The following is a 25,323-nucleotide window of genomic DNA, read 5'->3' as shown; positions in this document are numbered from 1 at the left end:
GCTGACATATCATTTGACATGATAAGAAAATTAATTAACAAACATTTTGCCTTCTTATATTTAAATTTTTGTACATTTTGGCTTTTTACTTTTTACATTTTTATCACCAAACTTTGTTCGCATGCTTGCTCCCTGACTTTCAAAAATTTGAGCATCTTTTCCCTCAATGAATTTTTATCAGCAAATATATATGTATTATATAATCAGGTACTAGGGTACCAAATAATATAATGTACTTAAGTATTTTTGCATTCAAAAAAAAAAATACAAATTACTTAGTAAAAAAAATTAAAATACAAAAATAAAATAGAAAATAAAAGAATGAAAATAAAAAAAATAAAACATTGTACAAAACGATGCACATTTATTTATTTTGATGAAGATTAATTTTTTTTACTATTACTTTTGAAAAAAAGAGAGGATTATTAGCAGCTAATTTTTTTGAATTATACTTTTATGAAATATAATTTTTTTAATAACTTTTATGGTTATACTATAAATAAAAGGAATAATATGTAAAGATATATATTTTGAATTTTTATTATTTGATTCATTTTTCCCATAATCTGTAGTAGCTTTTAGATCCGTAAAACGTAATAACAAGCAAATTAGTATCTAAAATAATAAAAAGAAAAGATTGAATATATAAAACACCATAACAATTCAGATAGTTTCATGTCGGCGCTTCGTTATTATTATTAAAATAAATAATAACATTAATCCAAAATTAGAAAAGAATATTTCTGATTTTATTACTTCAATTAATAATAAATATCACTGTCACAAAAGGAAATAAAAAATGATGTGGGTTTTAAAATAAAAAATGATATCATTTTAATTCATTAATAATTAAAAAATAATATTAAAATTGTTTTAAAATATGAGAATAAGAAACTAATTTGATGGAAACTTTTATAACTAAAGGAGTAAGATATAAAGTTAACTTTCATGCATTGCTAGTGTAAAGATTTCCATTCTGTCAATTAACAAAAAATATTTCAATATATTTTTAAAAATAATAATTGTAAAATTCAATAAATTTACTATTTGTGACAGTATGTAATTAAATTTGTAAAATAATTTCAATTTCTTAAAAAGATAAAAATATTATCATCTTTTATAGGTGGGAATATAAATTATTAACTTTCTTTTACAAACTAAAACTTTTACGTATATCTTTGAAGGGACTTAATGACAAAAAAAATCCTTTTTACTTCAAGTATTTTTTTTGTATTTTGTTTTTTATTATTTATTTTGAATGCAAAAATACTTAATTTTAATTACGATGTAGGGAATAAAACCTGCAAAATTTTAAAAATTAAAGGACAATGTGTAAACAAAGTTGGAATGACAACGTGAGAAAAGAAAGTTAGATGACAAAATGTATAATTAAGTCAATCAATAAATAAATTAGTTTGATAGCAAACTTTGCGAAATTGTAAAAGATGTGGGCAAAATTACTTTTGTTTTACAAAGGGGCAAAATATAAAATTAAATCCTTTTAAAATTAATAGCATGATTGGAGGCTTACGATCTCTCTATTTTCTTCTTTCTCCATTTATTTCATTACCAATCTTTTAATGAATAAAAATTACTCTTCATAAAGTACTATCATCTCTATTTTATTTATTTATATATAAACTTATGAAATGGAAGAAATGGAGAAAAAAGAAATGAAGAAATCCTAATTCATGTTGGATAGAAAGATAAAAAAAATATAATTTAAGAATAATAATATAAATAGTTGATAATTTTAATGTGATAAATTAAATTAATTATTTTTTATAATTAGGTAGGAAGGGTCAAAAAATTATAATTATTAGACTTTGAGTTAACATTTAAAGATTTACAAATAAGTAAAGAATCGAACAATAAATATGGCCGAAAATGGAATGTTTCTAGCAAGAATTCAGACTCCTACACGTATGTAAATTTGGAAAAGGAGATGTAGATACAGATTTGAGGATGCTTTCTTTATTCCTCAAAAAAAAGGTCCCAAAAAGTCAAACACATAACCGAAATATTTGTATTTTATGATGTGTAATATAAATATAACATAGGAACATTGAATTACCCGAACTGCATACACATAAGCGTTACACAAAAGAAAAGCAAATCATGCAAATGTAGAGGTTCAAATAAAATGAAATCAAATGCTATGTAACTGAAGCAGGTTTTACGCTGCATTGGAACTTGAAGCTAAGCAAAAAGCTTCAATAAATAGCACTAAGCTATTCATTCAGTGAATGCATAAATTTCTCAGCATTAGAACTTGAAGAACTAGAAGCGGTGGTATTAACTGAATTTACAAAGATGCTTTCTGCAACACTTCCAATGTCCCTTACGTCTGCAAAGGCCTTCTCCAGCCGCATGGTTCCTTTCGGCCACCGTCTCTCTCCGGCGACACTCACCGGCGTTTCACTCTCACGCTCTCCTCTCACGTTGAGGTGCTCTCCACTCTCAAGCACCCCTTCCTATGGTAAGTGTTTCTTTTGGTTTTGCTAGTTTTGTTTTGAGTGCCCCGCATGAAATTATAGGCAGAATGACAAAAGGGTAGCGATTTTGTTCATAAAATTCAATCTTGTTCCATGTTTAAATAAATTCTACGATAACAGTGTAAACGCTGATTTGTAAATCCTTTTTTTTTTCTTTATCAAATAGTGACCTGAATGTGCTGTAACTCTGAAGGCAAAAATGTCAAAAGGGTAGATGTCTTGATTGCCAAGTTTTAATCTTTTCTTCATGTTTTATAAAATTCTTCTATATCCTGTGGTAAATTTGTAGGTATTCAGTGATAAAGCATTTGGTTAATTGCTTTTGTGTTTTCATTAATTATAACTTTTTTTTTTGGTTTCAATCTTTGACTAAACATGTATGATGGATACTACTTTTGCAGTTGAGGAAGGAGCAAAGTTTGTAGAGGCTTCAAAGAATGGGAACTTGATTCCTCTTTGTCAGTGCATATTCTCTGACCAGCTTACTCCTATCCTTGCTTACCGGATTTTGGTTAAGGAAGACGATCGGGAATCTCCAAGCTTTCTTTTTGAGTCTGCAGAGCCTAGTTATCATGCTTCGAGTGTCGTGAGTGTGCTTTTGGTAGTTTTGTGATATTGAATTTTTAAGTTGTTTGTCTCTTTATTGAAATTCAAGATTGGATTGATTGCAGGGGCGCTATAGTGTTGTAGGAGCTCAACCTACAATGGAGGTTGTGGCGAAAGAAAATAAGGTTACAATAATTGACCATGAATCTGGGAATTTAACTGAGAAAATTGTTGATGATCCTATGATGATTCCCAGAAAAGTCTCAGAGGGTTGGAAACCCTATCTCATTAATGAGCTTCCAGATGCATTCTGTGGTAAGAGTCCTACAGTCATAACTATGCATGTGTTCAAGAATAAGATATTGTCAAATTATGGTTCATTTAGTAAATGTTCATACAAACATAATTTGGATTTGAAATGATGAGGCTGAATCATTTTTTGATGCTATCATTTATTTATAAATGATTGATTGTTGACGCGTGATGTATGCAACGACAAACAACTTTGTAATAACAGAAAATCCTAAGTTGAAGGAGAACATTAAATCTGCTTGTCGTTTAAGCTTTTATTGTATTTGATGTTGAAATCTTGTGGTTTTATATGATTAAGATGATAGTATTTGGCCAATAATAAAAAAAATGATAGTGTTTGTTGTTTACGCTTTTATAGTTTCTGATGTTGAAAATCCTAAGTTGAAAGAGCTTGTCGTTTACCCTTTTATAGTATCTGATGTTGAAATCTTGTGGTTTTAGATGATTAAGATGACAGTATTTGGCCAATAAAAAAAAGAAGATAGTGTTTGTCGCTTACACTTTTATAGTATCTGATGTTGAAAATCTTAAGATGAAAGAAAACATTAAATGCTCTTGTCGTTTACACTTTTATAGTATCTGATGTTGAAATCTTGTGGTTTTAGATGATTAAGATGATAGTGTTTGTCATTTACGCTTTTATAGTATATGATGTTGAAAATCCTAAGATGAAAGAGAACATTAAATCCTCTTGTCGTTTACACTTTTATGGTATCTGATGTTGAAATCCTATTGTTTTAGATGATTAAGATTTTGTCATCCAAATCTTGACTTTGTGCTATTTGCAATGCGTGACTTCTTATTTATGGCGCGTGTACGCACGTGTGTGTGTTTGCTGGTGCGCACGTGCATGCACACACCGTAACTAATAAGTAATGCAACGACTAATAACACACAAAGTCAAGATTTGGATAACAAACTAAAACCACAAGATTTCAACATCAGATACTATGAAAATGTAAACGACAAACAGATTTAATGTTTTCTTTCATCTTGCACACGTGCTCATGTGAAAGACAGAGAGCAGTATTCTTGACAGCTTTCTCTAAATCTAATTATATTACCTACAGTACATTAACTTGTTTCAGTTTCTCTTTTAGGTGGTTGGGCAGGTTATTTCTCATATGACACTGTTCGTTATGTGGAAAAGAAAAAGCTACCATTTTCAAATGCTCCAGAGGATGACAGGAACCTTGCTGACATACATCTGGGCCTCTATGAGAATGTGATTGTGTTTGATCATGTGGAAAAGGTACCTGTTTTTCTATGCTTCACAAGTACTGTATCAATGTTGGCATCTAGTTTGGTATTTCTCACATGACATTTTTTTGTTTCTAATGCGGACATGTAGCTCACTGTTTCTAATTTGCACTGTAGTATATCCTCTTATCATTTTAAGAAAAACTCAATTCAGATTGCTTCATAAACAAAATGTTATGATTTCATTTCTTTCCTGTTGTTTTTCATTGGATTTTTGTTCATTGAATGGGAAGGAAAAATCTTTTCAGTGTTCATGTACATGCTGTTTTGACATTATTGGATATATAATGATCTAATTATTATTTGAAGAGTAGAAATCATGAAATGACCAATTACTATTTAATTGCATTAATATGGATTATATTCAGGATTCATTCATAACTTCAATATTTCATGTTTACTCGTATTCTGCATAACAGAAAGCATATGTGATTCTTTGGGTGAGGGTTGATCGGTACTCCTCGGCTGAGAGTGCTTACAAGGATGGAATGGAAAGATTAGAAAAATTAGTGGCCAAATTACAAGATGGCCAACCGTAAGTCATCTATTAACCGTTTCTCTCTTTAATGATGTACCTGTTATGATTGAATCAAAATTAATTTAAAGCATGCGTTTCCTAGCCCAAGGCTGGCTCCAGGTTCTGTGGATTTACATACTCATCATTTTGGTCCATCTTTAAAGAAGTCAAGCATGACAAGTGAAGCATACAAAGAGGCAGTCCTTCAGGCAAAAGAACATATTAAAGCAGGGGATATTTTCCAGATTGTATTAAGTCAGAGATTCGAACGAAGAACATTTGCTGATCCTTTTTGAAATTTATAGAGCATTGAGAGTTGTTAACCCAAGTCCTTATATGGCCTATTTGCAGGTTTATTTCTGTGTAACATCTGAAATTTCTTCCTTCATACAGGAAAGTTTTATGGTTCAGCTCTTTCATGTTCTATGATTCTGTGTTTCCTAAACAGGCTAGGGGATGTATTCTGGTTGCTTCAAGTCCAGAGATTCTTACGCGTATAAAGAAGGTAGGATTTGTACATATATTAGATTTTTAAATTAAATTATGCTTCTTTCTTGGCTAGTGGGATGCTTGTCATAAATCTTAAATAAAAATATATATCAGGTTTATTAAATTATTCTTTATCCATTTTAAAATTGATAGTTATTATGATTTTGTCATGAGCAGAACAAGATTGTGAACCGTCCCTTGGCTGGGACAGCTAAAAGGGGGAAAACACCTGAAGAAGATGCAAGGTTAGAAGCAATACTGCTGAGAGATGAAAAGCAGTGTGCAGAGCATGTCATGTTGGTTGATTTGGGACGCAATGATGTTGGAAAGGTTTGCTATAGATACATTTTAATGGATATTCCTATTTATTTATCTTGTTCAAGGTGTCTTGAAGCAATAGCTTGCTCAATTATATTGTTTATTTAAAGAAAATACGGCCTCTCTTTTATTTCTTATATTATATTTACTACTCTATAATCTCTTTTATTGGAGTTGAAGTTGATGAACACCTCCCCTTCTTGTGTCCATTCTCAATTAGCTTATCACAAAATAGAAAAACTTGCATTGGGTTTAGGAATAACTAGGCTTGCATTGATGACTTCCACTAAAGTGACATTGACTCTTTACTGCTGAGTTACACAGTTATATCCCTTCCCTTGCCTCCATCAAGAAATTGAATTGAGTAATCCAAAGGCAAAGAATTGAGAAACTCAACGGCACTATAATTCTTTCACAATTTTGGAATCAGGCCTTCTATTCTTTTCACACTATTCAAAGTTACATCTATCAATATTGCTAATAATTGAAGTTCAACAACGTTTTCATTAACTTTAGTTGCCAATCATCTGAACTTGTGTAGGTGTTCAGTAAAAGCCAATCTGCAAACTTTTATCTGGTTGTGTTAGAAACAGAAAAAGTTGTTTGTACCACTATATGAAGAAAGGAGTTTATTCTGACTTTTTCAAAAGATGGTTTGCATTGGATACTTTAAGTTGTGATGGTTCTGATAACAGGAATTCTCTTTTGTAGGTTGCAAAAAGTGGTTCAGTTAAAGTGGAAAAGCTTATGAATATTGAGCGATATTCCCATGTCATGCACATAAGCTCAACGGTGAGAACCTTTTCTTGTTAGTATCGAGTGTTAGTTGGTGTTCTAACATAGATACTATTTAATTGCATCTTTCTGTTTCAAAAAAAAATGTTGATTATTTATTGTAGGTTACTGGAGAGTTGCAAGATCATTTGACTAGCTGGGATGCCCTGCGAGCTGCATTGCCTGTTGGAACTGTCAGTGGAGCGCCAAAGGTTTGTAATTTTCTTGACTCCTTTTTAGTCAACTTAGACAAAACATTTTATGTTTTCGCTTTTAATTACAAAATTGTCGCCTTGTTTTCAAATAGGTAAACGAACTTTTAATTACAGAAAGCAGTGAAAATAACTTTTCAAAACTTGCCACCTTGATTCGTTCTTTTATGTGGATATGCAGGTGAAGGCAATGGAGTTGATTGATGAATTGGAGGTTAAAAGGCGAGGACCTTATAGTGGAGGATTTGGATACATCTCTTTCCTTGGTGAGATGGACATTGCTCTTGCTCTTAGGACTATGGTGTTTCCAACAGGAACTAGGTATGACACAATGTACTCATACAAAGACGTCGACCAACGCCATGAGTGGATTGCTTACCTTCAAGCCGGAGCTGGTATAGTTGCTGACAGTGTCCCTGATGATGAGCACCAAGAGTGTCAAAACAAAGCTGCTGGTCTTGCTCGTGCCATTGATTTGGCTGAGGCAGCTTTTGTTGATAAATGAATTGAGATATCTCATGAATATAGTCAAAGTCATATACATAAAGTGAAGCTACTGATTGTGTATACAAGTCAGATGGATCTTCAAGTTTAAACTTCATTCAGATAGGGCATATTTAAAATTCAAATTCCATTAGTGGAATGAACTTAGTTTCTCGTTTGAATATATGAACATCATTGTCTTATATACCAATATTAAATCATTACAACATTATGGTTATCCTTTTAAAACCGCATCATTAGTTCTCTTGTTTGTCTGGATTTTTTGTGATACCTAAAGTTTTGTTTTCTGCAAAATAGAATTCAAGGTAAGCTGCAAACTAGGTGGTTGAATACTTGATTGGAATACTATACATGTAGTATTTCCCGTGTCACGGTGGAGCTGCATCTTGAAACTAAAGATGTCATTCATCACAATGTAAACGATTTTAAGTATTTAAAGGATAAATATTAAATCATTTTTATGTTTTCATATAACAACATTTTCTTTTTTTCATTTTTATTTTTTAAACGGGTATTACCTTTTTTGGGCACAACAGGTAATGCTTTACTCTGCCTAATATTTTTTCTCAGATTGAATACTAAATTATAAAACCAAATTTACTTAAATGGGTCAGTTGCCGTTTGTTGGAACGTCTTGCAAGAGTGATGCTATATAATTCCAAAAACGTGATAAAATTAAGTGTGAATTTACTGAAGTATGCTATATATTTGTCTTTGTAAAAAAAAATGCTATATCTGCACTAGCATTGTAAAATCATGACAATTTTTAGGAGTTAAGGAGTACTTATATCATTCTCATTCTAAGAAAAATGTCCTAAGAAATACTTATATAAACACGGCTTATTATTTTCTTTAATTTTTTTTTAAAAAACAATTCTAATTTTTCTTCTCACAAAAATATTTTTTTATTACATGAAAGTAGTATTTTCATGTACGAATTTAGTTTTTTTCCAAACATTTTTTAATGCAAAAAAAAACATTTAGGAATTTAGTTTTTATTTTTTGAAGAGTTTTTTTAAAACAACTTTTTATAGTCTTTGGTTAACAACTTTTTTTGTTTTTTTGTTTTATTAAGGACGTGACTTCATCCGCAACTAACTTTTTTTTTTTTTTTTATATAGTGAACAAGGTTTTGCTATCCTTCCATCTCATCTTAATGGTATGCCTTTATTAAGTACTGAATTGTTGTTTTTTGTGCGTTGGTGTAATACAGATTGAAGCCCTTTTTAGTTGTTTGCATTCATAAATGTCGTTAATTAATCTTATCGATAGTTCTGTGCTTTGTGAGGAATGTCCAACAATAAACGATGATGTTGGTGAATTCAATGAGGAGTAAGAGTGTGAGGTGCGTGATAAAGTTAATAGAGGAAGAACTGAAGGTGATGGAGAATGAAACACTAATTGTTCGGCCAACAACCGTTACGATCACACTCAGTATGTCATTTGAATCAATTCACACTCAACAGATATGAAAATGTTCAATTGAATTTATTTTAACGTATATGTATTTCGCAAATTCTCTTATTTTTTATCCACTCCCTCCCTACTCCCTAGGCTTATAAAGCTATCAATTATTAAAAAATAAAGTGAAGCCTATATACCAAATGCTATCTAGGCAAATTAGTCAAGCATTTACATTGACATAGGATAAATATCTGGCTTATTGTTTCCAGATAATAAGCTCAATTTTCATAAATGGAGGATAAACCTCGGTTTGTTTCAAAAAATGAGCATTACCGCTACAACATATAACCCATCTACTTAAAATCAGAGTACCTTCTCATTACATGAGGTTACATCACTTCCAAGAAGCTTTACATTAGTACAAGCAAGGTTAGCTCCATAAGCAAATCCGCTATGGCTGAAACCAGGATAAGAACGTTGATGCTATTTAAATATGCAGAATTACCCAAAGTGTGAAAACTTTACCTACCCCGTACACTGGCAGGGGATTGACCACATCTCTCACTGCCAATATCATCATCTACCTCACTGCTATCTAAACAAATGCCATTTTGGTTTACGCTCAGTTCAGAACTAGCATTACTGCTTGTGGCATGAGGAGAGCCTGAAACACTAATTGTTCGGCCGTGATGAGATCCAGACCTCACGCTATACAAAGAAGATGCTGGAATATTTGTCATCAAAGGCCGTAAATTGCCAGGAATGGTTCTCCGTATATCCTATTCAAAAGATAAGCAAGCAAAATGATAAGAAAAGAATCATCCAACTCAATCAGTTCTAATCAATGTAAGTTTATCAGTTTAATAATTAATAAAAATCACCATGTTGGATGAAGGTAATAAATAAGAAACTTGAATATCTAAATCTTAATACAGCATGCATCAAGAAAAGGCAATTAGCGATTGTATGAGAAGAGTAGTGATTTATATGCAGATATGCCATGACAAGTTTATTTGCATCTGGAGAGACAGTAAATAGGATGCAGAGAAGATGCATACCATATGCCTAATAGCCATATCCAAGGACTTCTTTGAAAGTGTTCTTCCAAAACCTGAGCTATCTGGAGATGAAGCTGACTTGCCAGACAGATTACTACGGGGAGAGTTTTTGTCTTCAATCATTGGAGGCACTAGTTTTCGCATATTTATTACCCTCTCAACCATTTTGGTGCCCATTACAACGGGACTGACATTGTCATTTACTTTGGAGTGCCCCCGGCTAACTGCCGGCATAGAGTTTCCACTGATATGAACACTGCCATTGGAAGCCCGTCCTCTTGAAGGTGAGCATGATTGTCGCCTGGGTCTTCCACTAGAAGAAGGCTCGACAGATGAAGACCGGGAAGTGGGTGCTCCAGGCCTGCCCCTAGTTGCTGACAGTGGCCTGTCAGGTAATGTTGTTCTCAAATTAGGTGGGGCATCAAGTGAAAAACCTGGCATCTCAGATGGCTTCCATGGTCTTGATCTCACTGTTGGTGAAGTGCCACGTGATGGTGATGCTGGCTGCCTTGAGTTCACAGGAGCTTGCTTTCTTACTGTCACAGGAGTTGGCTGCCTTGATGTCACAGAAGCTGGCTTGGGGCTTGAAGAAGCTTTAACTGAAGAAGCATATATACTGGGTTCATTCGATGATAAAGACGGTCGCCGGGTTGGAGTAGTTGCTCTTGATGTGGGCCTGGAAGGAGGTAAAGTAGGCCTGCTAGTTGGAGTTGAAGATCTTGCAGCAGATCTTGACAAAGGTGTAGAGGATCTTGATGGAATTGCTGGTTTAGTTGCAGGGACCGGAGTCTTAGTGGCAGAAGCCAAATGCTTAGTAGCAGAAACTGCCGGTTTGATTGTGGAAGTTGTGGTCTTGGATGTTACCATGGACCTAGTAGGAGTTGCAGATCGTGATGATTTCGAAGCTGCAGTTAATGTAGGTGTTGAAGGTCTTGATGATTTTGAAGATGTAGTCAATGTAGGACGTCCAGTAGGTGTTGCAGGTCGTGATCCTGGACCCCCTGATGATGAAGGCCTCCTAGTCCCACCACTTGAAGAGCTCAACCCAGGAGAGGAAGTAGGTTGTTTAGATACTAAATTAGTCCTCCCAGCAGGCTCTGATTGATGATTTGCCAACTATAACCACAAGGAAACAATTAAAATATAAGATTGAATTTCTGACACTAACAACCAAGCTAATTCTCACTATGAGAGACCAGTGACAACATGGATCAATAATGACCATTGGGCTCTATCAAAAATTAAATTTTCAGCAAAGCAATAACGGATCTTTACTTTGAGAATCACTAAAAAAGATAAAGAGCAACATTGTTTTATTACTATAAAAAGTTTAAAAATACTTATTGAATCTAAAAGTCTCAATATTTATTCGATGCAATGTGATACTTAGATCTCAACCAAAGCATGTTATGGAAAATCTGTAAAACATTTGATATCATGAGAAGCTAATTTCATAGTACAAGGATATCATTGTTATGAGAGGCAGTATATACTAAAAAATCATTTCAAGTAAGTCATCAGTAGCCCAAAATATAACTGACAAAATATATTGATCACATGTTAAACAAACCAATTACTTCTGTTGAAAGTCAAGACCACATTCATCATGCATATCAATAATGATACTTCCAACAAAACAAGTTTTCTAAAAACCAAAAGTTACAAGGAAAAGAAACCAGACACAAAAGATATACATCAACCAATTATCGTAAAATAATTTACATGGTCAGAAAGCTTCATTGAAAATGCTTACCCTGGATTTTAATGCTACAGGACGTGTGGTTGGAGTACCAAGCTGACTCATAACAGTCTTTCGACTTTCCATTTCCAAAGAAGGAAAAAGAGGAGTACCAGGAGGCGTTAGAAGCCTGAAAACACACAAACCATGCTAAGCACCAATTTGAATAATAATCACTTGTCCTAACTTAACTTTGTATTTAGAGTCAGCTAGGATAAACTTCTCAATAAACACATCGGAGAAGAAGATGAAAAAAATAAATAAATTAGGAGGTAAAATGTTAGATGAGGGAACTTATGAAAAAGTAGAGAAATTTTAACTTCAGAGAAGAAAATGAAAAGAATTAAGTAAATTTTAACTTCAGAGAGAAGTTCTATTCTTCTACCTCTTTGATTCATTATATTTTTTTTTTTCTCATGTAAGGACTAATTGAGAAGTTTATCTAAATTGGCTCTAAGAAACATTAAAAGGCCATTTGGTTACATAAATAGCTACTGGAATAATAAATAAATTATCAACAATAATAAAAACCAATGTTATGCAGAAGCAATAGGAAAGAAAATATTTTATATTTTTTTAATTTCAGGATATTTTAATCGGTTTATGCAGCTTCCGCTTATGGGTGGCTTTAAGTCAGATTTATAATAGGAGTTCTACTGTCTTCCTCGTTAAGGCATCCAAAGGGTTCCTAATGGGTTGGGTTAGTGGCAAGTGCCATGCATTACATTTTAGGAATTGTTTTCTTGAACTTCCTCTAGCCACTATTATTTGTTGTTTAAGGTAAATGTGCTAGAACTAGAATTAAGAGAAAGTTATTAAATAGCCTTTATAATAAGCAAAAATAATTACATTTGACTGAAATATTGAAACGCTCAAATTTAAATTAGCACTATATTAATCTTCTCTCTCATTCGATGATGATAATAATAATAAAAAATAAATAAATAAAAACCTATCTCATTGATTTTTTATAAAAGAAAACATGGGATAAAATAACACTTCTCTAGAATGAACAGAGGGAATAACTTGCTTGCTATTAAGAGCTGCCTAGAAATTGTAGCTTAAAACAGAGTAACTTAAAATTTGAAAGACATGAGGCTGAAAAGGTCATCTAATCTAAAAGGCATTAGCTTGATTTATAAACCTAAACCTCAGCCTTTATATGAAGACCTTTGTCTCAAATTATGAATAAAGAATCATTAAGAACATGCTCAACTCATTCTTCTCTCAGTCCTTCTTGCAGTGTTTGTCTGAGACTAGTAAAAAGGGCTAGTGAATACAGGAAGCCCGCATATGTCCCAGGGTTGCAGAGCGTGGTGGGATGTTTGGATCCAATTTCAAAGTATGGGACTTGAGTCCCACATTGGAAGTATAGGATTAAAGAATGGGGTTTATAAAGCTTGGGGCTCTCCAACTACAATAACTAGCTTTTGTGATGTGATTCTCCCAAGGTTCTTATCAGATAGCAGCAACAATACTGTTTATATTGAAAAGGAAAACCACAAGGAACCTATTTATTGAGTGGTGCCCTCTAGAACTCAATAAACCTCAGCAAGTCTCTCCTATGCCTGACGTGACTAGGAGGGCCACGCCTATTTTTATTGAGTGTGCCCATTAGAAACAACTACATTGGGATATAATGTAGTTAATTACACAACAAAAACTCCATTATTGCACTAATAAACACAATGGCATGAGAAACATAATGAAAACAAATTACGAAATCAATGTGCCACTAGAAGGGTATCAAATACCAGTCATAGTCATTCTTATCATTTTCTGAATTGAGAAAATCATCAACGCCAGTCTTCCGTACAGGAGCCGGCGTAGAAGACGAAATGTTAAAAATGGGATTAGCACCCCCATTTGACCCTGCAACCATGAAACATACAGGTTAACAAACAGAAATTCAAACAACACAGATCATTTTCAAGTACTTCACCCACTTAAAAGTCCTAAACCACATGGCAAACTAACATATACACAACTTCAGAAGCTCATCTCAGTACACTAAACACTGCAAAGAAGCAAATCCTCAAAAAAAAAAAAAAAAACTCAACACCAAAAAAGAAAATGAGCAAAAATCTATACCGAGAGGTGCATCGAACTCCTCGGAGCTGTTAAGAAGAAGGTCATTGCGCTCTTTCTCGCGCTTCTTCATCTCCAGAAACAATGCGAGTTCCTCCTCCTTCTCCTTCATCACGGAAGCCCTCAAACCCCCAAATTGCTGCTCCCTCTGCTTTAAAGCAGCGAGCATTTGCGATTCCTGAGCCCTGAAACTCCGATTCATCCCCAAAACCCAAACCACGCGAACCCTAAATTCCTCAAAACCCCAAACCGCAAAACCTAACCGAGTTTGTTTCTCGTTCACCTCACAGCAGAGCCAATAACCGAGTTTGTTCCCTACACAGTGAACTCTCCAAGAAGAAACATGGATAGAAGAAAGCGCTGAATCTCTCGCGAAGTTCAAATCTCAGCGTGGAATACAAAACGCTCGCAGCTCGAACAAAACGACATTGTCATAAAGAGAGAAGAAAAAAACGAAGTGTGTTCTAGAAAACGCCAACGTCGCGTGGGGAAGGTGGGAGTGAGAGGCGCGTGGGAGAAGAGGGATCGGAAAACGGGAAGCTTGAGTTTGACGGTGGAGAGAGTGAGAGTGAGAGTGGCAGTGAGTGGTAATAAGAGCGATTGTTGAGATGCAAAATGGGGAATATATTGTGGAAAGGACACCGGGTAGCCTGGTATTACCTATCGTTTGGTGCCACGTTTCATGGTTTGGTGGATAATCACCAAAATGCCCCTCCTCTTGGGATTTCTATTTTTGAATTCTAGCAACGGTGACTTTGCTCCGAAGACATGCACCGTCCCCAATTTGAATATTTTAATGAGCTTCATATTTATTGCTTAAATTAATTATAGAACAAAAAAAATATTGTTTATTTTTGAAATGGAAATGTCACATGAAATTGCGTTTAGGTTGTTCAAATGTTAGTCCAAATATGTAGTCTTTTTTAAGTATAGTCGAAATATGTATGTCGCTCCAAACACTAGTGTTAAAGTATTCAGCTTTTCTAATTTCTTTCTAGTATTAATATTTTTTTTCTTATTTTCGTTGTGTATGAAATGTTCTGGAAATTTTTATTTCATTATATGTATTTTTTTTAAGATATACTATTTCCTTGCCGTGCGTGGTTAGTAGTAGTTTATTTTCCCCCAATTTTCTAAACTTTCGTTTGAAAGAGATTTTTTTTTTTTTTTTGGTTTGGTTTTTGTGTAACTGCACAGATTAGTAGTATTTTAGTTTAGTTTATATACTTCAGTAAAAATTGTCTATTGGATAATTTATTTAATATTAAATTAGATGACGGGGTAATAAAATTTGTTATTTATTGGATACTTCAAAGTTCAAAGGTACTACACTACTACTACTGTGTAATAATTTTTGACTGTGTTTGGAGAGAAACTAGCAAAAGAAAGCTAGTAGCAACAATTGTTACGGAGTATTTTAATTCTATATATAAAAAAAACTAGTTGTAGCAAAATTAACAACGGTGGCATTCCTCTGCCTGTCTCCAACTTGAATATTTTTATTAAGCTTGATATTTATTGCCTAAATTAATTAATTATAAAAAATACTATTGTTTAGTATTTTTTAAATGAGAAATGTCACATATTTTTTTATAATAGAAATGTCACATGAAATTGCGTTTACGTTGTTTATGTTAGTGATATAGTTAGAAGAGTTTAATAGCTATGAGAATGTTTATTCCAAGTTATACAAAATTATTATCGGGAATGTGAGTTGAAAATATATCATTTTCAGGTGTGGTACAACAGTACAAGTTATAAAAAAAATATTTTAAGACATGTATGATTTGTCCTCTTTTTATTTTCATATAAAAGGATAGGAATATTATATTCTTATGGGAATATAATTTATTTTCTAAATATAATTTTTACTTTCTTTTTATTCTATTTAATTTTATTATTATTTTTAATGTCAAATAAAATTTAAAATATTTCAAAGAATGTTAAGTAGTTAACAAATATGTTAATAGGAATAGTATTCTCAATAATAATATTTTCAGGAGTATAATTTAGTCTGTAAAACAAACATCCTAGAGGAGTAAACCTTATTAAGGTCAGGTAAAAGCTCGTAAGGAGAATCTCAGAAAACAAATGAATATTTGACATTAAGCCTTTGAAAAAAAGCATATAACAAATTCATTATCTTTGTATTATAAACTTTGGTGGAAACCTCAAAATAACTTGTTGCATAGGATTACCATTGGATATTACCACTAAATTTGAACATTTTTATAATTTCATTTACCAAAATAAAACGTCTTTCGCATTGAAATTAAGGTAATGTTTTGACACTTTTAATTATTTGTTTTATACATTTTAACATTATTTTTTTTTTTTGCTTTGGTATATGTTAATTAATGCTGGAAAGAAAATAAAGGTAAAAAAATGTTATATTAAAATGAAAAATAAAAACATTTACTTTTTAACCGAACTTTTTAATATACTATATATTTCTTAACTGATATTTGTGAAATATTATTAACAACTTTTTGTATTATAAATGTTAATTATTTCTCTAGAAGCTCTAATTAAAAAAATATCCATAAATTTTACACTTAAATATATTTTTGTTAAGTTAATGCCTTTTAATTTTTTTATTATTGTAAGATATTTTGTTTATTTTTAGTTGTTATAAATTTGTGTTTTTTAAATTTTGATTTCTACAAACATAAATTTATAAGGATTATAAATAAAAAATAGAATTTGAAAGAAACTAAATTAAAAAAACATAAACTTATAATGACTAAAAAATGAAAAAAAACTTATAGAAATCAAAATTAAAAAAAAACAAGTAATAATAACTAAAACTAAAAAAATAAACTTTAGACGGACAAAAATGAAAAAAAGTACAAACTCACGTTAGTCAAAAACATATTTAAGCTTAAAATTTAATTTTTTTCGTTATACTAAAATATAAAATTATACAATTTAACATATGTTTTCTAAGTAATAATTTAAACCATTTATGATATTAAAGATAAGATTTATGACATTATTGTTCACCCTCTTATGTTTAATGTTTCTCGTTAATTTTTTTAAATAACAAATTTTTGGTCATCATCCTGCTTTAAGGAAACTCTAATAAAAACATAATTCGAGTGTATTAATAAGTTTTACTTTAGGATTAGTTAAGACTTGTCGTGTTCAATTGTGTATTTAATTGTTAAAATTACAATTGATTTAAACATTTTAAAAGAAATCAAATTCTTAAATACTTTTGTCGTTGATTTTAATATCCCATGTTAAATTTTTATTTTATATTTAAAGTTTATGAGGAAAAATCCCATTTTAAAATCAAATTATAATTGTTCAATTATGTCTTGAAGAAAAAAAAATCCCATTTTAAATAATAATAAATATTTAAAGCTAGTTAGTATTAATTACGTAAAAAATTATCATGAGGAAAAGAATCCCTATTATCCTTCTTTACATTAAAATAATCCATATAGAAGATTTATTACTTTTATCATAATTATTTTTAAAATGATACTAATCGTAATTTCTATTAATTACTGTCTCTTGTTTTATTTATTATAAAAAGCAATTATACTCAAATTAAGTATAAAAGTTATCATATTTTTTGACCGTGTCTCTGCATTCATTTTTATAATGAAATAAAGTATAAAATTTAAATAAAAATACTCAAATTTTCTTATATATATATATATATATATATGGATCAAAAAATTAGTTTCACCATGTATAAAAAACAAATTCTAATAAAATTATTAGAATGTGTTTGGATGAAGAAATTTAAAATTTTGAGAAATTTTAAATTCTAAGAATTTCAAATATTTTAATTGAAATTCTTTTATTTTTTAAATTTTGTGTTTGGATAAAAAAATCATGAGGATAAAAGAAAATGAATGAATAAAAAAAAAATTGATTACTTTCATTGATTAAAATTCTTCATTCAAATAATAAAGTGTAAATGATAGAAATTGATTACTTTCATTGATTAAAATTCTTCATTCAAACGCGCTAATAACTAGTTTAATTATAAGAAAAGAGAGATCACTGTTCTAATGACACGGGGGTTGTTTGCGTTTCATGTTGACGCCTTCTCTCTTTGCTTTGCCGTGTTGCCTAATAATTATTTATTTCAATCACCAAAACTCTATATATCGGCATCGATGGATAACCAATGATACGTCGTCGTTTTGCCCCCCAGAACCTCTGAAGAAGAAGAAATGGCGAGTAGCAGCAGCAACACTCCGAAGGAAAGCGTTGTTGTCGACTGCGGAAGGCGTCGAACCTCTTGCGGCTATTGCAGATCCTCTCGTCACAATAGCATCTCTCATGGTCCTTTTTCTCTTTCTCTCTCTCTCTCTTCAATTCAATTCTTTTCTGAATTTTCACTTCTTTCTTTTATTATCTCAACTGAGTTTTCGGCTCTTTATTGGATTCGGTGCGCTTCTCGTTTTCCCCGTCAATTTGTTGCGTTTTCTGACAGTTTCCTTCCCCCAATTGAAGTCGTTGGTTTGGTTGATAGGAACGAAGAATCTTCTGCGGAAAACGATGGCGTTTAGTTTTTTTTTTTTTAATTTAAACGTAATTGCATCCATCAAATTCGCTTTGCATAGTTAGTTAATCACTTAATCGTGCCATGACTATGTGAATGTTAGCTTAGACTATGAATGGTTTTCATTTGTTGGTGGACTCATAAGGTGGACTAAGCCTGCAAAATCATAAATTCCCCTAGCAATTTTTTTTTTGTGTTCACTAAATTTAGTTTTATAGTCTACTAATGTCATGTCATTGACTGTCACAACTCTCAAGGACCTTATAACAACAAGTCAACAACAATAATAGTCTTATCCCACTAGGAAAGGGACCCTGAAACAGCTAATTGGATTGTTAATATTTTGTGTTATTAATATACATTTTGTGACTGTGAACTTGCACTTGTGTTATGGCCATCGTGCTAAATGGTCATGTGGATTGTAAATGAATGAGGGGACATATGATCTACATGTGGATTGTAAATGTCTGCTAAGCTTAATGAGAGCAGCAAGTTGTTAATGCTTAAATGGGATTAAATATTGTTTTTCTCTATGTTTTGATTGTTTTCTTGCTGAATTCAGACTTGCATTAATGTAATGTATCAGTTTTCTAATTAGTTTGTGTTTTTTTTTCCTCTTGTCATAGGCATGTGGGCACATAGCCTTACTGTGGATGACTACCAAGGTCAGTGCAGTTTGTTCTTTGCTTATGCTTGACTTGACACTCTGCTCAGTTCTATATTGCTCATTTTTTTTTCTTCACATTATCTAATTTCTATGCGTAAGAAAATACTTGAGGCTTAGGTTAAGCAGCCTAATTTTTGCATCATGAAGTGTTGTAGCTATGTGACATACTTTGGAACTTTATATTCTTCATTGCAAATCAAAATGGGGCTTGTGTGTTCAATGTTTTCCTCTTTGAAGTGTTGATGTGTGTGTTTAAAGAAGTTTAATAAAAAGCTTCCTAAGTAAGCTTTTAAAAAAATTATTATTTTCCCCCCAAAGAAATGTTCCTAACTAAAGTGATTTTTTTTTAATTGAAATGATGATCTTTGCTTCATGGTTCAATTTTTCTCTCCCTTCTTTCTTGGTCTTCACATTACATAATGTTCCAAACTTCTGTTCTTGGAGAGATGTATAGCTTTTCTCACTTATATGTTGTTTAATAAAACTTTGTTTTGGTACTCTAAATGGATTTGCTGGTATGATTTTGTTCAGATTAATTCAATTTCAATTTATCTTCTTTTGCTAGATCTTCTTGATCGTGGCTGGAGAAGGTCTGGATGTTTTCTTTATAAACCAGAGATGGAAAGGACATGCTGCCCTTCTTATACAATTCGCTTGAAAGCAAGTGACTTTGTTCCTTCTAAGGAGCAACTTCGTGTATCTAGACGAATGCAAAGGTATGCTTGTTTCATATGATGTTTCTTGAGGGTTTGAGGCACATTTTTCAATAGAAAATGTTGAAATTAGAAAGTGTCAATTTTTTTAAAACTTTTTTATAAGTTTAGATATTTTTTAAGCAGCTTTATAGGCATGATATGATATGAGAGACAATTGACTTTTAACATATTATTTTACAAAAGGAAAACCTTTTTAACTTTATTCTATTGTCTTTTGGGGTTTGGGGAAGGTGGGTGAAAATTTGAAGTGCATCAATATATTACCTTAAGATGGTGCTTCTCCTTTCCTTTCCTTCATTTATGTGTGTGGTTGTTTTCAAGAAGGTTGAGTACATTGTAATTGTATTTTTCTAGTACAAGCAAATCACTTTATTTGATATTTGTAACCCATAAACAATTCAACGTGCACATTTTCGCTGTTCTACCTTTTTCATCAACAAGTCTATCTGCCTAGGTTTTTAGATGGAACCTTGGATGTAAAAAAAGTTGATGTTATGGAGGACCCAACCAAATCGGGAATCTTCACTAGACCTATGTCAGAAGAATCCTTAGCTGCTGGCAGTGAAAACAAGGATGAAGTTGAAAAATCTTTGCATTATTTATCAAACCAAATTGATAATGTTATACACATCCTCATTGAGAAGGGGGAATTTCCCTCTGGTATTCAATTACCAAATGCTTCAGTAAAAAGAGTTTCACAGGGAAAAAGAAAGTTACTAGTCAATGGATCAGAAGATCTCTTATATAGTAGCAATATAGCCTTTCAAATTGCAGCATCTATAAAACGAGCACAATCATGTGACAAGGTTGTCGATGATTCCAAACCAGCAAGAGTCTGTGAAAAGGAGAATGATTCATCTCCTAAAATTATTGCAGAAAAGCTAGTAGCTTCTTTAGATCCAACTGTGAAAAATTCTGATTTGTCTATCAGGGCTTGCAATGGACATATCAATTTTTATGCTTCTAGTAAGCAAGTGTCCCTGAACAGAAGTGTTCAAAATGCTCCAGTTCCTAAAATTTCTAGAATGAAGCATGACAGTGGAGGAAATTGTTTGATTGGTCAGGTAAAAAGGCAAAAGCTTGAGATCCGTTTAAACAGATCCAGTTTTGATCCAGAAGAATTTGCTTTGTACAGAAGATATCAGCTCAAAGTACATAATGATAAACCACAAAATGTCACAGAGAACTCATATCGTAGGTTTTTGGTTGATACTCCATTAATACAAGTTTCTCCCACTGGTGATAGCACAGTTCCTCCTTGTGGTTTTGGCTCTTTCCATCAACAATATCTAATAGACGGCCAGTTAGTGGCAGTTGGTGTTATAGATATCCTTCCTAAATGTTTGTCAAGTAAATATTTGTTCTGGGATCCAGACTTTGCCTTTCTATCACTAGGCAAGTACTCGGCTTTTCAAGAAATAGGTTGGGTGAAAGAAAACCAGGTTTATTGTCCTAGTCTACAATACTATTATCTTGGCTACTATATTCACTCTTGCAGCAAGATGAGATACAAAGCTGCATATCGTCCTTCAGAGCTTTTATGCCCTCTTCGCTATCAGTAAGTTATTCCATTTCAGCATGCTAATAAAACCCCTTCTTCATCATGCTTGCAATTTATTCTTGAATTTGTAGATCATTTAGTTTGTCTCAAACTCTCGGGTTTGCTTTCAATTATGTCCATTCACATCCTCTTTGACTACAATTCTTGGTATAAACTCACTTGAGGAATAGATAATGTAAAATGATTGTTTTGTCTTCATAGTTTTCTGGTATATATGTTACATAGTCTTACTATGATTTTTCCCCCTGAACTTTGATCACTTTTTTTCTGCTCCCTATTTATTATATAAGGCTGACTGCAATGCACGATCTCCAGGTGGGTTCCATTTGACATTGCAAGGCCTCTGCTTGACAGAAAACCTTATGTTGTCTTATCAGATTCTTCCATTTTACAAAATGGAGAGTCATCCCTACCTCAAACTACGGAAGATGTAATGAGAAGGGGTTTTGATGATGTTGGCCAAGAAGATGCAAATGATGTTCCAATGCTTGATGATGAAGAAATGGTTGAGTCTGAATCAGAATGCTCTGATGATGAACCTGACCTAGAAACCACTTCAGATGATGATCCAGAAATTGCTGATGTCAGCAAGGTTTTGCTAGGGATAAAGGGATCTCATGTGAAATACAAGGTATGCTTAATGGTTGGTGAATAAGTACTATTATTACTTCCTGCACTTTAAGCACCTGATTGTCCCAAAATAGCATATAACATTTGTTTCCATTATAAGCTCAAACCCTTATTTCAAATAGCCTTAAAAATCCTATGAAATAGTGACATAAGTTTGTTTATCAAGCACCTCTATTATTGTCAAACAGGTGGATATACTGGTTAAATAAACTATAGACTTACTAAAATGACTTCCCAAACACATTTTTATGCCTTATTTTCATTTTTCATAGATTTATGCAGGAAATGGGGAAAATAACAATCTTGTTTTCATTATATTGAGTACAAATATTTGAAAACAAAAACTAAAGTGAAAATGTGACATTTTTGTAATTAGATGTAAAACTTGAAATGAAAACAAATAATGTGTTATCAAACTGAACAGGATTCCATGGGGATACTAGTCATATTGCTTGATTTGATAGACCTTTATGTTTAACAACAGCTAACTGCTGCATGGATTGTCCCTTTCCCGTCTGACTTTACCTTTGACTACTTTTTGCTTTGCATATACTGACTGCCCTTTTCATTTCTGAAGGATCTGCGGGTTGTCTTTGGTCCTGAGCAGCAGAGTTACTTGGAGTCACAATTGCGGAGATACAGGAAGGTTGTGGGTCCATTGCTATCCGAGCGAATCGTCTATTCGCTCGGATAATATAAATATTAGTACTTGAGTAGTTGAGTTTAATAAGATGCTACTGCTAATCTTCCCAGAAAAAAAAAAAAAAAACCCTGCAAATAAGATTCATGTATTCTTCTGTTGGATGGTCTGATGTTGGCAATAGCAATTGTGTGAACCTTGAAGTTTTTTTATAATCAACTTTCCCATGCATTTGCATATATGGAATTCAGTGTTGTATTTCTTTTCTGGCGTTAGTTGCTTAAATGAGGAACACAATGGATGTCTTGAGGTGTTAGTAACTTCTAAATTTCAGCAGTTTTTAGTTTCCTTAATCAATGTTATGCTTCATGAAAGCAGAGGCATAAGATTTACCCAAGAACATTAGATTAATGTATGTGATTAATTTTTTATTAATTTATGAAATTAGTGGAAGCAATGGATTTAAGTTAGTTTGTTTCCAGGGTGCTTTATTGGTTCTTTTCGTGGCTCTTCTTCGTGTTGCTCAAGGAGCAAAATGGATTATTGGAATTCTGATTTCTGGAACGAATAGCATTCAGTGTATCGGTTAGCTGTTAATAAAAATAAGTATAAATCAGAATTTAGAAGTATAAAAATTTGTCTCTCTTCTCTTTCTTTTTTTTATTCCATTTTCGTTCTATTTCTCTTTCTTATTTTATCACATTATTTATTATTTATCATTTTCTCTATTTTTATTGTTGTTTTCTCCTTATCATTTATACACCTCAATTTTGAAATTCGAACTATACGAATATCAGTGCTCTAAAAATATAAGGATTCCATTACTTTCCTTTTCTGTCTTTACTTTTAATTATAAAAGTATCTCTTGTACTTTGCTACTTATTTTTAAAATTTTGTATAAGAAAGTAAAAAAAAACTTTCTTTTTTATTGCCTTTGGTTTTTATTTTTACCATTTCATCTACAATTTTTTTTAAAAGAAAGACAATTATTTTTTGAAGTGTAAAAAGAAAGACAAATTGAAAACATAAACAAGTTTCGTTTTTTGGACTCTAAAGCCGAACCTTGTAGTAAACTAGACTAAGAAACGTTGAGGTGGGTCGACCTAACCTCTAAATTGCATTAACAATTTAATTATTCTGAAATGGATATTTAACTAACAGTGACATCCCTGCTATATCTTGCACGCTACAAATCATATGAATTGGATTGCAATGGTCATGTATAAGTTGCTTAAGAAGACATCTACTTCCTTTAGGAGTAAGTATTCTATTATTTATTTCACTTAATAACTTTTTATTAATATAATATTGAAATTCATTAATCTAATTATTGAATTAAAAGTTCTCAATAAGTTAATCAATTCTAAAAAAATTTTAAATTAAAAATTATTTGATATTTCATTAATCAACTTTATTTTAATATACAATATAATAAATCTTTTAAAATATTAATTATAAAATTACATATCTATAAATGTTTAAGTTATCTTAATTTTAACATGCATAGTAATGAAAATGATACTATATAACTCAGCTGTTAAATTTATCAAATATCTATTTCAAAAATAATTATTAAGAGGAAAAATTTGCAACACTTAATTCCACCTAAATTCCAAATGCAGTAAAGAATTCCCTTTACTTTATATGATAACTGGTGTTATGCTTACTTTTGCGATTAGTGATGCAATGGGTTGAATTTGGGCAGCAATATTATGGCATCCGTCTTTACACTCACGTTTGAAGAAAGAAAGAAACTCTATTCGTTATATACTTGCACGTCTAACAACTTTCATTTTTATCTTTATATGGTATTTATATACTCCTTGCGGCTACGCGCACTTTACTTATTTGTAAAGTCAATAAATTAACAAAAAAATATTTATCAAAAATTGCTATAACGAAATTAAAAATTTATTCTTAAACCATCCGAACATAACCTTAATCAATAAGCTTTATCACATTTTTAATGTTTGATTAAAACATTGATGGATAAGAATTATTATGTTTTTAATCTCCATTAAAATTTGTGAGTAAATATTTAGTTTTGAAAACTCATCCCCAATAAACAAACATTTACCTTATCGATTTGTGAATATTTTTGTAGGCACCTATAGGCTATGGGGTTATGATAGAATTTCCATTCTTATGATGCATTTCAATTAACATATGATGTTTGAGTAAACATTTACAAAACTAATTTTAGTTAAACTTGTTTTTGCAAAATTAGTTTTAGTTAATATAATTTTATAAAATTAATTTAGTTAAGATTAATTTGAGTATTTTACAAAATTGATATCAAATATATTTTACTGGTGATTAATCTTCATCAAAATATCTAATTTATTACTTATAAAAGGATCTTTTTTCTAATTATATTTTTTTATTCATAAAACTTGACCTTAATATCTTACTTAAGAAATTTGAGCCTAGTATCCCTCTAATCAACATCATCTTAATTATCCTAAAAAACTTAATATAATTTTTTTAATCTAATATAAAGTTACTTTTTTTCACTTCTAATTCTAGCGAGATTTAGAGACAATTAATCTTACTCGACAATATCTAAAATAAAAATTCTATACTTTTACTAAAATCACATTTATTAAAAGACAGAATCAATTTTGATATTTCTCACGGTAGTTTATTCCTTAATCAAATCTAATTTTAAACCTAATACCAAATCCATGAGGAGAAGGAAAAAAAAAAAACAAGAAAGAAAGAAATATTAGTGCTACCAACAATAATCTAGAAAAAAAGGGAAACAATAATAGCTATTCAAAAATAGGAAGAATTACTTTCCAGCCCATTATATTGACTTTAATGGCATTATCTTATGTACTTTGTCATGTTTTCCAATCAAAATAAGAATTTT

At 31.6% G+C, this 25,323-nt stretch overlaps 2 protein-coding genes and 1 pseudogene across 2 annotated transcripts; 2 read left to right on the top strand and 1 right to left on the bottom strand.

Annotated features, from left to right (window-relative positions):
- Positions 1–2,281: 2,281 nt before the first annotated feature.
- On the top strand, positions 2,282–7,677 carry LOC100790378 (anthranilate synthase alpha subunit 1, chloroplastic-like; annotated as a pseudogene).
- A 1,387-nt stretch (positions 7,678–9,064) lies between these two features.
- LOC100783818 (zonadhesin) lies at positions 9,065–14,497 on the bottom strand. Its single transcript, XM_003552388.5, has 5 exons — positions 13,719–14,497; positions 13,382–13,499; positions 11,643–11,757; positions 9,890–11,005; positions 9,065–9,610 (listed from the first exon to the last, which is right to left on the bottom strand). The coding sequence occupies exons 1-5, from the start codon at positions 13,915–13,917 to the stop codon at positions 9,353–9,355; spliced, it is 1,806 nt and encodes a 601-aa protein (XP_003552436.1). The 5' UTR covers positions 13,918–14,497; the 3' UTR covers positions 9,065–9,352.
- A 3,219-nt stretch (positions 14,498–17,716) lies between these two features.
- On the top strand, positions 17,717–22,690 carry LOC100780234 (arginyl-tRNA--protein transferase 2). Its single transcript, XM_003552381.5, has 6 exons — positions 17,717–18,017; positions 18,864–18,902; positions 19,470–19,620; positions 20,075–21,178; positions 21,497–21,812; positions 22,389–22,690. Exons 1-6 carry the CDS (start codon positions 17,906–17,908, stop codon positions 22,503–22,505), a joined length of 1,839 nt encoding a protein of 612 aa, XP_003552429.1. The 5' UTR covers positions 17,717–17,905; the 3' UTR covers positions 22,506–22,690.
- Positions 22,691–25,323: the final 2,633 nt, after the last annotated feature.

The sequence above is a fragment of the Glycine max genome, chromosome 18 (assembly GCF_000004515.6).
Source record: "Glycine max cultivar Williams 82 chromosome 18, Glycine_max_v4.0, whole genome shotgun sequence".
In the NCBI taxonomy this organism is placed as follows: domain Eukaryota; kingdom Viridiplantae; phylum Streptophyta; class Magnoliopsida; order Fabales; family Fabaceae; genus Glycine; species Glycine max.
The sequence above is the reverse complement of the archived record's forward strand: the minus strand, read 5'-3'. Positions and strand labels throughout refer to the sequence as shown.

Bases quoted from the DNA above. Each gene is read 5' to 3' on its own strand.
- LOC100780234 (XM_003552381.5), top strand. From the start codon at position 17,906: ATGGCGAGTAGCAGCAGCAACACTCCGAAGGAAAGCGTTGTTGTCGAC. The intron at 21,179-21,496 runs GTAAGTTATTCC...CACGATCTCCAG, and splicing joins TTATGCCCTCTTCGCTATCA to GTGGGTTCCATTTGACATTG. The intron at 21,813-22,388 runs GTATGCTTAATG...TCATTTCTGAAG, and splicing joins GATCTCATGTGAAATACAAG to GATCTGCGGGTTGTCTTTGG.
- LOC100783818 (XM_003552388.5), bottom strand. From the start codon at position 13,917: ATGAATCGGAGTTTCAGGGCTCAGGAATCGCAAATGCTCGCTGCTTTA. The intron at 11,006-11,642 runs GTAAGCATTTTC...TTGTGGTTATAG, and splicing joins CTGTAGCATTAAAATCCAGG to TTGGCAAATCATCAATCAGA. The intron at 9,611-9,889 runs GTATGCATCTTC...TCTTTTGAATAG, and splicing joins ATATGGCTATTAGGCATATG to GATATACGGAGAACCATTCC.